Here is a 17,464-nt window from a genome sequence, read left to right on the forward strand (position 1 = left end):
ACGTTTACCGAAGCGATTAAATGAAAATAAATCATGTGCGTATGAACCCCATTTATTTAAGCTCTCAGAATTCACATACCAGAATCAAATCATATAAATCTATGAATCAATGTACTTTTTAGGCTATGATAAAGGTAACCAGAGGTGACCAAAACTTGAAATATGATACCATAACCTACACATCCAGGGAACTGTCAGAGCTCCTCTTTAAAGAAAATATCAAGTATTAACAATAAAATAACAATAATCAAGTTAAAAACTTGATAATCAAGCATAATCAACTAATATGTGCAAAACACACAATCTTCAATTTGTAATGACTGCACAATTCATTTGTAATGACCAATGTTCAACAATGTTGTACAATCAGACAGTGTTTAAACCTGAGACTGTGCAGCAGCATATCAATAGAACATAAAGATCTACGCTCTAAAGGCATGTAAAGGCATGTTAACATTGCAGTATAATATAGACTGCATGAATCTTACAGTGCAATTTGATCATAACAGGATCAGTGTTCCTTTCTGTAGTCTTCATATTCAAGCATACACTTAATAATTCATTTATATCTGCTCATAACTCATAGACCATCCAAGGCCCTCATGCTAAAATTCCAAGCAGTAAAAACATATTATGCCATGGTTACTGGCAAAACCCTTAGTTGCATCATTATGTGGCAACAGGGAGGATCTAGAAAAAACATAAACAGGAAACCTATAATGATAATGCAATACAGACAGTGTTATAACAGAATATCAGTCTCATCAGAACTCCCCTCTACAAATAAACAAACAGGAAAACAAACATACAAAGAAACAGATTCAGTGCAGATGCTGCTACCATACTGTATACAAAGAGCATGATTTGCAATGTAAATATGAGCCTAGCTACAACTAGCACCGGGCATAACTATGGTCCAGAGTATTTCCTGGTCAAGTCGCACAGTCTTGAAAAACTCCTTTAGACATGCCATCAACAGGTACTATGTGCAAAGTTACAACCCAACGGCATCAGGTCTGGAGACTGTACAAGACCAGTCACTATAAGGTCTTCAGTGACTTGGGCTGTCCGTTCAGCTTTAGGATTCGCTCGGCATCGCGGGCGTTCTCTCTCAGTAGATCCATGTTGGCATTGACATTCTCCTCCATCCACTCCTCCACTGTGTCTGGGAAGTAGATCGCCTCCATCTCCATACGGAAGTTCTCTATGTACGTCTCCCAATTATCCAACAGTCTGGAAGAGGAGACAAGGGTTTAACTAACGAAGAAGAGGCACTTTTTATTCCATTGTCCTCCAAGTGGCTAAATATCTCTCATACATCCAGATAATGGCTCTGTGGCGTTAATGATGAAGAGAAAGGTAATGGCTAACCATCAAGAATTTTAAAAAGCAATACTTACTTCTTCAGCTGACCTTGGAAGAATCCTATAATTCTTGGATTTGCAAAATTATATTTTCTGTGGTAGCGACTGAAACCCCCTTTGATGTGGCTGTATGAGATAATCATCAGATGAATAGACATCATCAGAAAAATATATGGTATTTTCTTTGCATCTGAATTACTTCTTTGCTTCTAATTACTTAAGCTGTATTCTTCATACTCTGGAATCACAAATAAAAATTGAAGCGATGGATGCTTACTAGTGTTTCATGAGGGCATCCACCTCCTTCTGCAGGTTTGTGTGAATGTAAAACACCATGTGGTAGATCTGAGAGCCTGAGAAGGCTCCACTCCCCTCACTACAGAGGCAGACCAACAGGAGAGAAAGGTCAAGCACTTTACCAAACAACATATGTTTTGTTAAGTTCACAAAGCAAGGCATTTCAAGTAAACCATATGTGACATGGTACAGTACAGGTTGACTTAAGAAAGGAATGTAGCCACACTCTTGCTCTGACACAAAAGAGAAATCACCAAATTCCACCTCCTCACCAATTTTCAGGTGTACGTTTTCCTTTCTCTAGAAAATTGCAATTGGTCTTTCTCATAATACAAAACAGTATTTCAGTTGACTCACATTTGATTAAATAGTACTGTTCTACTACTATCTGAGACCACTACTAACCAGATATCTTTCTCCACCTTGATGTTGCAGCCCAGTATGTGGTGAGCCTCCATCTTTGCATTTTCATCAAATGCACCTGTCCAACAGATGCATGTATAATGTTAGTTACAAGACCGGTGTACTGTGATACTTTACCGATCTCATGTCCGTAGTGGACACGTTCTTTGGAGAGCTCACAAACTGCGCAACACTTCTGAGTAAGAAGCTTTGGTTAATGTCATTATATTCACTAGTTTTCTGTCAATTGCTTTATTGTCTTTTGTTTGGAGCACATGTCTGGTTTCTCAGTCTTGTAAATGTTGAGTGCACCCACGCTCACATAGTGCCAGGATAGGTGTGGTTTATTGTATTTAAAGAAAGAAATCGACTCAACAACTATCTTTTGGTATTTTTTTCACTACTCTACTGTTGATACAGTCCCTACGTTTTTTTGTCAGCAGTCAAGTTTTCAAGATATAGGATTTTCAAGAAGCAGTGTCACTTGCCACATCATCATGATGATGATACGTTTTGAATCATATGATGCATTTTCCAAAATATAGTTTTTGAGTGGATTCTTCCTTTAAGTGTCCATTTGGGTATGTTCTCATGAGTTCTGGTTGAGGATTTGTTTGGGGAGGCTGCAACTGAGCCTAGCAGACCCCACCTGTTAGAGCTCTGCTACCCAACCCAAGCCTGGATGGACCCAACATTATACATCTGGTTAGGGCCGGATAGGGCCTGTTCTTTCATCAATAGCTAGGGTATAGGCAGGACTTGGGTATAACTAAACCGACCACTATCATTTTCAAGCTGAGCCATTTGCGTGTGCTTTGCTGCGCAGCACAGTCATATCTGACTAAGATCATAACAAGGTGTAAGAAGTGCTTCAACCTCATCAAATATAAGCCAGGAGATTATTTCACAGGAAATAATAATGTTCCTAGAGTTTTGTCATTGTTAGAGTGATGAAAAGTAGCTTACAGCTAACTGCTGTCTCATGTCTCTTCATTGAGCAGAGAAGCCCAAGCGGAGCTGTTGCGATGGATATTCACAGTTATTTTGGATTTCTGGTTTCGGGCAAGGCCGGGCCTTAAATTTGGCAGAAGCAATCAGGCCTGGGTAGGGTAGGTCCTGAACATCATGGGCATGGGTAGGGCTCGGGCTTAAAATTCATGCCCGTGCAGGGTTCTACCACCTGTGCCTTTATGCTTAGGCTAGTTTTTGCCTGTTAGGAGGCTTTTTATTTTTGAATACTGACATTTTGAAGTCAGACATTTGCAAATATATCAACATGTACATGTATCACCATCATCAACAGCACTGTGCAAATAGAATAAATAACACAAATTTGCACCTCTACTTGCCTGCCTCCTGATGAATCTTTGTCCTTATGACTGCGAGAAGGTTACTATTTTACAGTTCCCCTGACACTTACCATGCTTTAAGCTCTGTAGACACATAGCCAGGGAGGGAATGCCAACTGGGAGGAGTTCACACAACACGGTATGGTGCTCAAACCTGGAGGGTAAAATATTTCAAACACTTAGGTGCAGAACTTCATAACACAGACACACAGTAAAAGACAGGATCATCCTGTTGGTTTAGATTACTGGGCCAACAATTCATCTAGTTCAACTATATAACATCATGCCTTATACAGTATATCTTCCGCATGCTCTGGTTTAGTACACACACTTTGAACATTACATCAGTATCAGAGTCAATTGTGGTTGATTAGTGTCAGGGTTGCAAAATTCTGGTCATTTCTCCCAAATTACCAGGTTTTCCAGAAATCCCTGTTGAAAGATTCCTGGAATCAGAAAGGAATAAGCATGAAATCCGGAACCCTCCAACCAGGATTTCTGGAAAACCTTGGAATTTTGGAAAAGTAACAGAAATGTTGCAACCCTAATCAATGTCTTACCTCTGCCATCCTGTTAGCAGGATGCCATGGAGGGTTATGGAGGGGTATTTGGTCATAGAGTTCATGACCTTTATCCAGGACAGATGGTTCTGTAGCTGATAGTCAAGAGGGGTCCATCGCTGGTCAATACCTGTGCCCCCTTTAAATGCACTGGCGAACCATATACCCTTGAAACCGGCCTCAAGGTATCTAGATATCAATGTTCCTGTTCAAAATAAAAAACAATAAAATGGGGTATTGGTAAACATAATATTTTCCCTCTCTTATTCAAAAGCTGTAAACAGTTTTACAATGGTCTAGATTCTCTGTCATCGGTAATAACATTTGCCCCACCGAAGCTATTCTTTAAAAAAGTATACTCGGTCATAACATGCTTTATATGGACAAATAAAATTCATAAAATAAAAATGTGACATCTTTTTCAGTCGGAGGGTGGTTTAACCTTCCAGAATTGGAACTGTATCAACTTGCTACCCAAGGCTTTTACTCGTGACATATAGTTGAACTTACTAAAGAGGAACAATGGGTATGTACCCTGGGTACATATTGAAGATGCACATGCTCATCCCCAGAATCTTTTCATGTGTCTATTTTCAAAGGATAAAGCTAAGAATATGAACAACTTCATAGTTAAGAACACTTTAACAATATGAAAGAAAATGAATCAGATTCTATAAGAACCAATATCACTGCCATAAAATTCAACCCTATGGAACCATCCTTGGATAGCTTTTCAGAATGCACCAATAAATTGGTCCACATAGAAAACTAAAGGCATAGAAACTGTAAATGACTTGGTAACAAGAAATACATTTATTTCCATGACAGAATTAAAAAGCAATTTTGGACTGACCAATGTAGATATTTTCAAATATATGCATTTTAAAAGTTGCATATCACAAAATTTCAATTTGAAATATTTTGGACATCAGAGCAACCTTGAGGGAATCTTATTTGAGTCATAAATGGATGTTCATATGATAGGTAAGATATAGAAAACCTTGCAGAGAGCCTATCCAACTCACAATCTCTTAGAATTATTTTTAAACTGTTGGAACCAAGACTTAAAAGGAACTGAAATTCAAAACTGTAATATCTTATGCTTCACGGAGTGGCTGGTTATACGCTGTACAGGCAGGATAGAACAGCTGCATCTGGTAAGACAAGAGGCGGCGGACTATGTATTTTTGTAAATAACAGCTGGTGAACAATATTTAAGGAAGTCTCGAGCTATTGCTCGCCTGAGGTAGAGTATCTTGTGATACGCTGTAGACCACACTATCTACCTAGAGAGGACTAAGATCGAATCGTACTACACCGGCTCTGAAGCTCGTCGGATGTGACAGGGTTTGCAAACCATTACAGACTTAAAAAGGGAAGCACAGCCGAGAGCTTCCCAGTGACACAAGCCTACCAGGCGAGCTAAATTATTTCTATGCTGCTACATGGCAAATAACACTGAAACATGCATGAGAGCACCAGCTGTTCCGGAAGACTGTGTGATCACGCTCTCTGCAGCCGATGTGAGTAAGACCTTTAAACATGTCAACATTCACAAGGCCACAGGGCCAGACAGATTACCAGGATGTGTACTGCAAGCATGCGCTGACCGACTGGCAGGTGTCTTCACTGACATTTTCAACCTCTCCCTGGCCGAGTTTGTAATACCAACATGTTTTAAGCAGACCACCATAGTGCCTGTGCCCAAGAACACTAAGGTAACCTGCCTAAATGACTACCGACCCGTAGCACTCAGGTCTATAGTCATGAAGTGCTTTGAAAGGCTGGTCATGGCTCACATCAACACCATTATCCATGAAACCCTAGACCCACTTCAATTTGCATACCACCCCAACAAATCCACAGATGATGCAACCTCTATTGCACTCCACACTGCCCTTTCCCAACTGAACAAAAGGAACACCTATGTGAGAATGCTATTCATTGACTACAGCTCAGCGTTCAACACCATAGTGCCCTCAAAGCTCATCACCAAGCTAAGGACCCTGGGACTAAACACCTCCCTCTGCAACTGGATCCTTGACTTCCTGAAGGGCCGCCCCAGGTGGTAAGGGTAGGTAACAACACATCCGTCCTCAACACATGGGCCCCTCAGGGGTGCGTGCTCTGTCCCCTCCTGTACTCCCTGTTCACTCATGACTGCACGGCCAGGCACGACTCCAACACCATCATTAAGTTTGCAGATAACACAACAGTGGTAGGCCTGATGACCGACAACGATGAGACAGCCTATAGGGAGGAGGTCAGAGAACTGGCCGTGTGGTGCCAGGACAACCTTTCCCTTAACGTGATCAAGACAAAGGAGATGACTGTGGACTACAGGAAAAAGAGGACCGAGCACGCCCCCAATCTCATCGACGGGGCTGCAGTGGAGCAAGTTGGGAGCTTCAAGTTCCTTGGTGTCCACATCACCAACAAACTAACATGGTCCAAGCACACCAAGACAGTCATGAAGAGGGCACGACAAAACCTATTCACCCTCAGGATACTGAAAAGATTTGGCATGGGTCCTCAGATCCTCAAAAGGTTCTACAGCTGCACCATCGAGAGCATTTGCATCTCTGCCTGGTATGGCAACTGCTCGGCCTCCGACCGCAAGGCACTACTGAGGGTAGTGCGAACGTCCCAGTACATCACTGGGGCCAAGCTTCCTGCCACCCAGGACCTCAATACCAGGCAGTGTCAGAAGAAGGCCCTAAAAATGGTCAAAGACTCCAGCCACCCTAGTCATAGACTGTTCTCTCTGCTACTGCACGACAAGCGGTACCGGAGTGCCAAGTCTAGGTCCAAGAGGCTTCTAAACAGCTTCTACACCCCAAGCCATAAGACTCCTGAACATCTAATCAAATGGTTGCCCAGACTATTTGCATTGCCCCCCCCACCCTTTACACCGCTGCAACTCTCTGTTGTTATCATCTACGGATAGTCACTTTAATAACTCTACTTACATGTAAATATTACCTCAACTAACCAGTGCCCCTGCACATTGACTCTGTACTGGTACCCCCCTGTATATAGTCTCACTATTGTTATTTTACTGCTGCTCTTTAATTACTTGTTACTTTTATTTCTTATCTTATTTCTTATCTGTATTTTTGAAACTGCATTGTTGGTTAGGGGCTCGTAAGTAAGCATTTCACTGTAAGGTCTACTACACCTGCTGTATTCGGCACATGTGACTAATAACATTTCCTTTTTTGATTTGTTTGCACAAGATGGAGGGGATGTCAGAGCATACCTAACGAATTTAGTTAATTTAGTTAAAATGTACACTTAGCCCAGTATAAATGAATGTATACAATGTATTATACTGTACAAGAGACAACATTCACAAATTCTACAGCGCAACGACAGTCATGTCTTAAGTGTAAAACTAAATATGACTCAATAATCAATGCTTTCTGGGAATGCTATACAGTCCAAAGGTTATTGGTGGAGCTAGAAAGTTGGCATGTTATAAGTATTACAATGTCAACTTACTTTTAACCCGTCTGCTTGCATATCTCAAGACATATGGCATACGGGGGTGTAGTGAGATACAATGGGCTGGACAATTCTGTCATCACTCATCTTGAAAAACATATACTAAAAACTTGGGAATCAATCAATGCGCCATCATTAACACAATGGAAAAATCTCATGATTTATTATTTAAATAGCATGGGCGACCGAAAAAAACAAATTGGTACAATTTAAGGCCATTTGAGAAAAAAATGATGCAGGCACTAGGGATTGGGGTGTGAGCATGTGAATCTGGGCAGATTAACTGTAGTCAATGCTTGTGCGCGTCCGTAAATTGTTGTTCGTATGTGTATGTTTGTATCTGGGGTGGAATTTTTGAATAAAAAAGATATTATTACAAAAAAAGTATTAATGGCTGAAAACATAAACATACCAATACCATCTGTATCCATTTTCTTCAAATAGTTCCATATTGTTGGGGAAGCAAGATCTTGCAGGCCTGACTCTAGGGGTATGAACAGATGAACAATCAGCTATAGAGCAACTAGTCAGACACTTAGTGGGGTTTAACAATTTCCATTGTAATGCACATGGCATAATTCATTGTAATAAACATGGTGTAAAGTTTTAAAATAAAGATATAACATAGAAGCACTTGTGTGTCTTGAAGTCAGTCAGTTCTAATTAGAAAAACATACATTCATTTAATCAATCCACAGTACAATAGGACTGCTAGGAGATCTCATCATCACACCTTTAATAGTGGCAGGGCTGATCTTCCTCAACATGTCATCCCACAGAATCACTCTGACCCCTGACCTTCTCTCTGTGATGAAACGGGCCAATGACACTGCATGGTTCAGGAACATTTTCCCAACATCCCCCTTATTGCTATGTAACCAGTTTTTAGAGTCCTGGCTCTCTCCCAGACCCCTCACCTGAGGAACATGGAGACACACACACACACACACACACACACACACACACACACACACACACACACACACACACACACACACACACACACACACACACACACACACACACACACACACACACACACACACACACACACACACACACACACACACACACACACACACACACACACACACACACACACTGTATTATGAATGGAACTATACAAACCAGGGGGTATGAAAAATGTAGGCCTATCTCATTGGTATGATAACAATCTACTTGTACTTTATTTGCATATCTCAATATCCTGCTGAACTGAAAGTCCTACAGACAGATACATTAGTAGTGTTCTAGTTCATACACATACAAACACACGGCGTACACACACACACAAAATCATGCACGCACGCACACACCCACCCACAAACCTCATCAGCCCCCATGTGGAACCAGCGTGCGTCAGGGTGACAGTCCATGACCTGGGAGACCATGTCCTTGACCAGAGCCACAGAGCCAGGATGGTGGGGGTTCAGACTGTTAGGGAAAGCCCTCACCTCCCTCAGGTGGAAATACCTCTCATGCTTCAACACAAACTATCAACAGGAAATAAGAGGAGGACAGATTAAAGAGGAGATTTGTGGCATAGTTTTTACCCCACAGGCAACAGTCGTTAAATTTCATTACACAATACAATGGAATAGTATCACTCAGAGCCATATATTTAGATAGATCATGGCTCTGGTCTCACTTAGTGCAGTCATGACTGAAAATGAGCATTCCAAGGAATGTATAGTTATTCTTGCTTTTCTGGTATGGTTAGAATATGAAACAAGTGATCCACTTATTTAAGGTCACGATAGCCTCAGGAGATACAAACAGACCAGCTGTGTAGTGTTTCAAGTTTAAGTTTTATTAGTCGTAAGGAACGGAATACACATAGTATATATCATCCAATGAAATGCTTACTAGCAGGTTCCTTCTAGACAATGCAACAACAATAAGAAATAATAAAACAGTATGGAAGTGGCGTAGCGGTCTAAGGCACTGCATCTCAGTGCTAGAGGCGTGTGACGACCCTCCCACTCTGTCTGCCCAATTCTTTCTCTTTGCTCTTGTTTTCCTTAATAGGGTGTCAGTGGGCGGAGCCGGGAGGGTCGTCAGTGAAATGGGACACACCTGGGCTCGGGTGTGTCCCAGGATAAATGCACCTCTTCCCCATTCATTGAGGAGACTCTCTATGCAGACACAGACAGATTTTGGTTGTGGCATTTTTGTGGCCATTTGGTTTGCTTGCGTTGGCACCTTTCAACATCCCTCGCTATCACATGTATACACGCGACCACTCATTTACACTACTGACTAAACACACACCATTGTTAATTGTATTTACTTTACTTCAGTTAATAAATATATTTTGTTATTCTTTATCTCCACGTTGTCTCCCTTTCGTTACGGGCTTCGAGCCGGTTCGTGACAAGCGTCACTACAGACCCTGGTTCGAATCCAGGCTGTATCAAATAGGGCAGCGTGCAATTGGCCCAACATCGTCCGGGGAAGGCCATCATTGTAAATAAGAATTTGTTCTTAATAAATCCTATTTTTGGAAAAAATAACGTTCCCAAAGTAAACCGCCTATTTCTCAGGACCAGATGCTAGAATATGCATATAATTGACAGCTTGGGATAGAAAACTCTAAAGTTTCCAAAACTGTCAAAATATTGTCTGTGAGTATAACAGAACTGATATTGCAGGCGAAACCCTGAGGAAAATCCAATCAGGAAGTGCCTCTTATTTTGAAACCGTTGTGTTCCTATGCACCAAGATTGACCATTGAACGGGATATCAACCAGATTCCTTTTTCTACGTATTCCCTAAGGTGTCTACAGCATTTTGAAGTAGTTTCATGCCTTTATGTTGAAGAATGAGCGTAAATGACTACATTGCATGAGTGGCCAGCTGAGGGCGCTCAGAGAGATTCTTGAGTAAAAGACAGAGGTAGTCATTTTTCCTCTCGCTCCTACTGAAAAGCCAATTGTCCCGGTTGATATATTATCGAATAGATATTTGAAAAACACCTTGAGGATTGATTATAAAATACGTTTGCCATGTTTCTGTCGATATTATGGATATAATTAGGATTTTTTTCGGAGTTGTCGGGACCGCTATTTCCGGTGGATTTCTCAACATAACGTGACAAACAAACTGAGGTATTTTGGGTATAAAAATCATCTTTATGGAACAAAAGGAACATTTGCTATCTAACTGGGAGTCTTGTCAGTGAAAACAACCGAAGAGCATCAAAGGTAAACGGTTAATTTGATTGCTTTTCTGATTTTCGTGACCAAGCTTCCTGCTGCTAGCTGGACATAATGCTATGCTAGGCTATCGATAAACTTACACAAACGCTTGTCTTACTTTGGCTGTAAAACATAATTTCAAAATCTGAGACGACATGGTGATTAACAAAAGGCTTAAGCTGTGTTTCGCTATATTTCACTTGTGATTTGATGAATATGAATATTTTCTAGTAAGATTATTTGGCCGTTGCGCTATGCTAATTAGTGTAGTTGATGACAATTCTCCCGGATCCAGGATGGGTAGTTCCAAGAGTTAACTGACTTGCCGAGTTAAATAAAAATAAATAAAATAAGAATAAGAACGTAAAATAAATGGCTCAGTAGAATAAACATTTTACCATAAGTATAATAGACTGAGGAACCAATATGAGTATAATACATACAGACCAGCTGTGTAGTATTTCAAGTTTAAGTTTTATTAGTCGTATGTACGGGATACACATAGTATACATCGTCCAATGGAATGCTTACTAGCAGGTTCCTTCTGGACAATGCAACAACAATAAGAAATAATAAAATACAAGAATACGAACATAAAGTAAATGGCTCAGTAGAATAAACATTTTACCATAAGTATAATACAGGTAGGCACAACTTATAGTCCAATATTTACACGTGTTTTGGTGAAGGGGGGTTGGGGGGCAAGTGTTTAAATAGTGCAGCATTTAGTGTCGGGTAAATGCTGTTTAATAAATAAATACAGTAGGGGAAGAGGTAGTTGTTTGGGCTAAATTATAGATAGGCTATGTACAGGTGCAGTAATCTGTGAGCTGCTCTAACAGCTGGTGCTTAAAGCTAGTGAGGGAGATAAGTGTTTCCAGTTTTAGAGATTTTTGTAGTTTGTTCCAGTCATTAGCAGCAGAGAACTGGAAGGAGAGGCGGCCAAAGGAAGAATTGGTTTTGGGGGTGACCAGAGATATACCTGCTGGAGCGCGTGCTACAGGTGGGTGCTGCTATGGTGACCAGCGAGCTGAGATAAGGGGGGACTTTACCTAGCAGGGTCTTGTAGATGACCTGGAACCAGTGGGTTTGGCGACGAGTATGAGCCAACGAGATGCATTGAAAGTATAACGAGCATTACCTTACTCACTGTGAACAGCGTAACCACCTATTTCTTCCCCCACTACATCACTGACACATTATCCCTGACTTACCTCGAGGTGTCCAAACACTTGCACTAAAGGAATCAGTTCCAGCTTGTTGAGTTTGGCTAGGCTCTTTATCTCCTCTATATCTTCCATACTGTTTAACAGAGAACACAGAGATATACTGTACAGCAGACTGTTCATCATTGTGACACATATTTAAATAGAACACCAATAATCCAATAGAACGGTAATACAGGTCTCTATGAATTGTCCATCCTAGTTCTGACTTAGTTTTATCATTAGGGTCAGGAGTTTCTCTTGTGACATGCAATCTGACAAGGAAAACTCCAGGCCCTAGTTTTTTCCTATCAATTATAAATTGACTGAGACATCACCATCTGGTGCTCACCTGTAGGCATACGGTGACCTGAGAATCGTCAGGTTTCCATGATAGGGAAACATGTCCTCGTACTCTAGCAGAACACCATCAGCACCCAGAGAGGAGAAGAGCGGGAAGATCTGGAATGGAAACCGTCACAATGACTTTGGTTCTGGTAGATACAGCTGTTATACTGCATGCTTTTCAATTCAATTCTCATGCTATACTATATAATCAAGACTACCCATATGCCAGTATCTCCATTAAAATATACATCTTAAAACCTTTTACTGCAGTGGGCTAAATCAGGGTTACACAGGGTGTTTCTTTGTAGTCTTAAACAATTCTACTTTGAAACAAAAGTATACACCTCACACACATGGTTACGGACTTCAAAAAAATAGGACACCTGTACCACGTCAGATATAGAGTTGAAATGTATTACGTTGGGAGTTTGCATCCAAATGTGACACTTTATATACGTACATCACAGAACACTGAAATATAACAAAGCCGTTTGACATAGAAACACTGGATTTTTTATGTTTATTAATTATTAAATGATATGAACAACATTCCACCCATCAGGTCACTCGGTCATTTGACTGCAGGAAAGGGATACACCTTATAAAGAATACATTTACATTTTAGTCATTTAGCAGACCAGTCATTTAGCAGACCAGTCATTTAGCAGATTTAGCAGACCAGTCTTATCCAGAGTGAGGCCCTGCAAATAACATTTTTGGGGGATCCACCTCAAGGAGAGAACTTTTCTCACCTGCTTAATGTATTTGACTTTGGGTGCAGCACCTTTCAGATCCAGGTGCACTATTCTTGCAGGGCCTTTGCTGGTTTCCAGAGGTGCTGTGCCTGCTTCTTTTTTTACTGGAGGCTCTGGAACCTCTGGTTTCTGGGCCAAGTTAAACAAAGAGTTTATATCCTCTGACTTGTGTACAGTAACAGCCTCCTTCACCTTTGGCCCCTGGTGCCAAAATGAGCCAGGATCCATGGTGGCCAACTTCTGTTTCCTTTCAGTTCTGGAACAAGACAGATTTAAACAGTAACTTTTTTTATTTTCTTCTGAAGACTAATAAAGGCTTGAGAAAGTTTTAATAAAATAATCTCAGCACACAGACCGAACGGCTGACCCAAGAGGCCAAGAAAAACACAATATTATATCATTTAAGTCTACAAACACCTCACTGAATGAGGATTGTGCCCATGGTAGGATGTCTCACCTGTATTCTGAAAGCAGAAGTTTGACAGCAGCAACAAGCACCAGACAAAGTACAACAGCTCTGAGGGCCAGCCTTTTTGTTACCATGGTGCTTCAGCTGACAGAAAGAAATAGAAAATAGTATTTCAAGTTCATTTTCAAGTTCAAGTTTTTAATAATACCCACATGGCAGTCAAATAAGCAAAAGCCATGACAGGGAGACATAGTGGAGTGGTAACGCGCATGCAAGCAGTTGCTCCCGACACCACTTGGGTACACTGCAGCATCCACTGAGAGGCTCTTGCTGCCAAGGGAATGCCTGACAGCTTGAAAGACGTTTTAGACACTACAGTGAAAATGGTTAACGTTGTTAAAGCAAGGCCCCTGAACTATCATGTATTTTATGCATTATGCATTACTATGGGCGGCAGGTAGCTTAGTGGTTAGAGCGTTGGGCCAGTAACCGAAAGGTTGCTGAATCGAATCCCCGAGCTGACAAAATAGAAATCTGTCGTTCTGCTTCTGAACAAGGCAGTTAACCCACTGTTAACCCACTGTTAACCCTCTGTTAACCCTGGTATGCCATCATTGTAAATAAGAATTTGTCCTTAACTGACTTGATTAGTTAAATAAAGTTTAAATTTAAAAAATATGGGCTGTGACCATGTAACGCTTATACAACATACGCTGGTGATCAAGGGGCAATGTATTGACATGTTTTTTTACATTTCGAGATGAGCTTAAAGTTTTCTTTACTGACCATTTTAATTTGTCTGACCGCATGATGACGAGTTTCTCACACGACTGGCCAATCTGGGTGATGTTTTCTTCTTGCCTGATTGATCTGAACCTAGGATTACAGGGACTCTCCCCAACTATATTCAATGTGCGGGACAAAATTCAGGCTATGATTAAGAAGTTGGAGCTCTTTTCTGTCTGCATTAACAAGGACAACACACAGGTCTTTTCTGTCTGCATTAACAAGGACAACACACAGGTCTTTCCATCATTATAGGATTTTTTTGTGTGAAAATGAACTCAAGTTTACAGACAATGTCAAATGTGATATAGTGAAGCATCTGAGTGAGAGCATTTATGCAGGTACTTTCCCGAAACGGACGAAACAAACAACTGGATTAGCTATCCCTTTCATGCCCTGCCTCCAGTCCACTTACCGATATCTGAACAAGAGAGCCTCATCGAAATTGCAACAAGCTGTGGTGAGTTATTCACAATTGTTGATGAACAAATACGGTTTTATATGTAAGATGGCTAATTTAAGAGCAAAATGATTAATTATTATAATATTATTATTTGTGCCCTGGTTCTATAAGAGCTCTTTGTCACTTCCCATGAGCTGGGTTGTGACAAAAACTCACACTCATTCTTATTTTTAATAAATGTATCGTATAGCGTGTGAGTGGAAGGCAAAAAAACACAATTTGAGAGTGAGCTGACCCTGGTGCTAGAGGGGGTACAGCTGACCCTGGTGCTAGAGGGGGTACAGCTGACCCTGATGCTAGAGGGGGTACAGCTGACCCTGATGCTAGAGGGGATACAGCTGACCCTGGTGCTAGAGGGGGTACAGCTGACCCTGATGCTAGAGGGGATACAGCTGACCCTGGTGCTAGAGGGGGTACAGCTGACCCTGGTGCTAGAGGGGGTACAGCTGACCCTGGTGCTAGAGGGGATACAGCTGACCCTGGTGCTAGAGGGGGTACAGCTGACCCTGATGCTAGAGGGGGTACAGCTGACCCTGATGCTAGAGGGGGTACAGCTGACCCTGGTGCTAGAGGGGGTACAGCTGACACTGGTGCTAGAGGGGGTACAGCTTACCCTGGTACTAGAGGGGGTACAGCTGACCCTGGTACTAGAGGGGAGGGGGTACAGCTGACCCTGGTGCTAGAGGGGGTACTGCTGACCCTGGTGCTAGAGGGGGTTCACAGCCGGAGGTTGAATGTTTGAAGGGGTACGTACGGGACTATAAAAAGTTTGTGAACCACTGCTCTATAAGGAATTTGATGTAGGCCTATAGCATTGACTTTTACTTAAGTATGACAGTTTAGTACCGTTTCCATCACTGTCCTTAAGTAAATTTGATCTTTTTACTGGGTGATTTTCACTTTTCAGTCATTTTCTATTAAAGCTGCAATATATAATGTTTTGGGTGACCCACCAAATTCACATAGAAATATGTGTTATAGATCTGTCATTCTCATCAAAAGCAAGTCTAAGGAGTGATAGATCTGTTCTATGTGCACTTTTGCTATATTTCCCGTTCTTAAATTTAAGGAATATGGATGTAGGTAAGCAGACCCACGAGCCACTGCGGCCCCTCTTGATGAGGTCCGTTTTTGTGTGGCTTCCACCCCCATCAAAGTTTCTCATCCATGCTGTACACTATACTTGCTTGTTTTGTCACATTAACTGAACACAATTAAATCAATTGCAACCAGGAAATGGCCCGCTACCGATGTCGTTATTCTGTGAGCTGCTCCAAACGGCTGCGCGCTCTTGCTGCCTGAAAGAGGGGTGAAGGTAATGCGGTCCAGTACCGTGTCCAGGCAAAATAAAGAGGGGTTACCCCGTACCAGTACCGGTCAAACATGAGCCTATCACAATAACTAAAACAACATGTCAAGGAAACTGTAGGCTATTACACCACATTTTATCATAACCGCATGTCAGAGGCATGAATATGTGAGCAGCCTACTCTGCAAAATGCGTTGCTGTTCTACGAGCACACTGACATTTTGCCAACGCAGAGAAGAGTGGACGACACACGAGAGTCGCGTGGACGACACACGAGAGTCGCGTGGACAGCGGTGGGCGCAAACATTCTAGCCTAAATACAATTGCCACATGTCATTACAATTGTTGGTGTTTTGTGTAATAGATGTATGTTTCCATTCACCACTGTTTGTTTGGAGGCTGGCAATATGTTGCGAGTGGAAATAGGAGGTCCCGTACCGGGAATAAATTAATTGCACTTTCACCCCTGCCTGAAATATTGTATTCGGTTATAACTAGGCTATGTGTGCTGCGCCCCTGCGAACATACTTCACGTACTTTGCGATTGTGTAGTATACTTTGTGCATGATTTCATATTATACTAGCCTACATAATTGCTACGGTGTATACCGCCACTACACTAGGCTACTTTGAAATTCACCCAGTGTGGATAAAAAATTGGTAGCCTATTTGCAATTCCCACTTGGAAAAAGTGGATATACTTCATATACCTGCGTATTGCCTCCACTACATCGCTGCCATTGTTGTTCAATATGAATGAATTGCATGAACAGTAGACTATCCAACTTCACATGTGTCAACGCATCAACTCAATGACGATTTAGATTAACACGTAGATGGCGATAGGCTACAATAAATCCTTACCCCGTGAAGAGCGTGCATGTAGTTTGTTGTCCTAATGTTTCCGCACTTACAATTCCCGGGAAAAAAAGGAACTTCAACACCGAATGTTGTGGAAAGTCTACTGTACACGAACTGCACGACAACTTTCAACGAACTTCCGCGTTACACTAGTGTCATCTCGTCACACACACTACCCACTGAGCTATAAATGAACGCACCCACCCAGCAATAATACAAAAGCACTGCGAAAAGATAGCGCTCTGCTCTGTGCAAGAATATACTAGAGTAGAGAGAAGTTGTACCCATACTCACATAATTAAATCATCCAAGCTAGTAAATGGACTTTTATCTGATCTGTCCACGTATTGTTTGACGTGTGGGAAATAAGGCACGCGCCTTGTTATCATAATCTTTGTTGGAATAGCTATCATGAGGCATCGCAACAATGCCATGCTGTGGACAAGTTTGCCCTCGTGTAGAGAATGACAGGGACATATATTTTATCGAATACACTCACATTGTAGAGCAGACATGTCGTGAAATATTTCTAATTCTGGAATATTTAGCAAATTCTTGATAATGTTTATTTCAATCCTGCGCATGATAATTTCAGACATCAGAGTTGGCCAATTTTTACCAAAATCTGGTAAAACGCATAATTCAAAATCCAAAT

The 17,464-nt window shown here is 41.5% G+C and overlaps 1 protein-coding gene across 2 annotated transcripts; it reads right to left on the bottom strand.

Moving 5' to 3' along the window:
- Window positions 1-36: 36 nt before the first annotated feature.
- Window positions 37-17,436, bottom strand: zgc:113333 (beta-N-acetylhexosaminidase). 2 transcript variants are annotated; one of them, XM_052511537.1, is made up of 14 exons: window positions 17,104-17,436; window positions 13,439-13,534; window positions 12,979-13,237; window positions 12,231-12,340; window positions 11,888-11,975; window positions 8,805-8,969; window positions 8,210-8,393; window positions 7,889-7,960; window positions 3,973-4,177; window positions 3,484-3,566; window positions 2,067-2,142; window positions 1,642-1,740; window positions 1,401-1,490; window positions 37-1,233 (listed from the first exon to the last, which is right to left on the bottom strand). In XM_052511537.1, exons 2-14 carry the CDS (start codon window positions 13,522-13,524, stop codon window positions 1,041-1,043), a joined length of 1,710 nt encoding a protein of 569 aa, XP_052367497.1. In that variant the 5' UTR covers window positions 13,525-13,534; window positions 17,104-17,436; the 3' UTR covers window positions 37-1,040. The 2 variants fall into 2 exon arrangements, with proteins under 2 accessions (XP_052367497.1, XP_052367496.1); XM_052511536.1 differs by lacking the exon at window positions 17,104-17,436 and adding an exon at window positions 16,813-16,985.
- Window positions 17,437-17,464: the final 28 nt, after the last annotated feature.

Source organism: Oncorhynchus keta, unplaced genomic scaffold (genome assembly GCF_023373465.1).
Source record: "Oncorhynchus keta strain PuntledgeMale-10-30-2019 unplaced genomic scaffold, Oket_V2 Un_contig_6954_pilon_pilon, whole genome shotgun sequence".
NCBI classification, from domain to species: Eukaryota; Metazoa; Chordata; class Actinopteri; order Salmoniformes; family Salmonidae; genus Oncorhynchus; species Oncorhynchus keta.

What these genes read in the sequence shown, in the direction of transcription:
- zgc:113333 (XM_052511537.1), bottom strand. Translation starts at nt 13,524, where the DNA reads ATGGTAACAAAAAGGCTGGCCCTCAGAGCTGTTGTACTTTGTCTGGTG. An exon ending in AATGGATACAGATGGTATTG is followed by an intron (nt 4,178 to 7,888) that starts GTATGTTTATGT and finishes TATTTTGAACAG; the next exon opens with GAACATTGATATCTAGATAC. An exon ending in CTGCTAACAGGATGGCAGAG is followed by an intron (nt 3,567 to 3,972) that starts GTAAGACATTGA and finishes TTTACCCTCCAG; the next exon opens with GTTTGAGCACCATACCGTGT.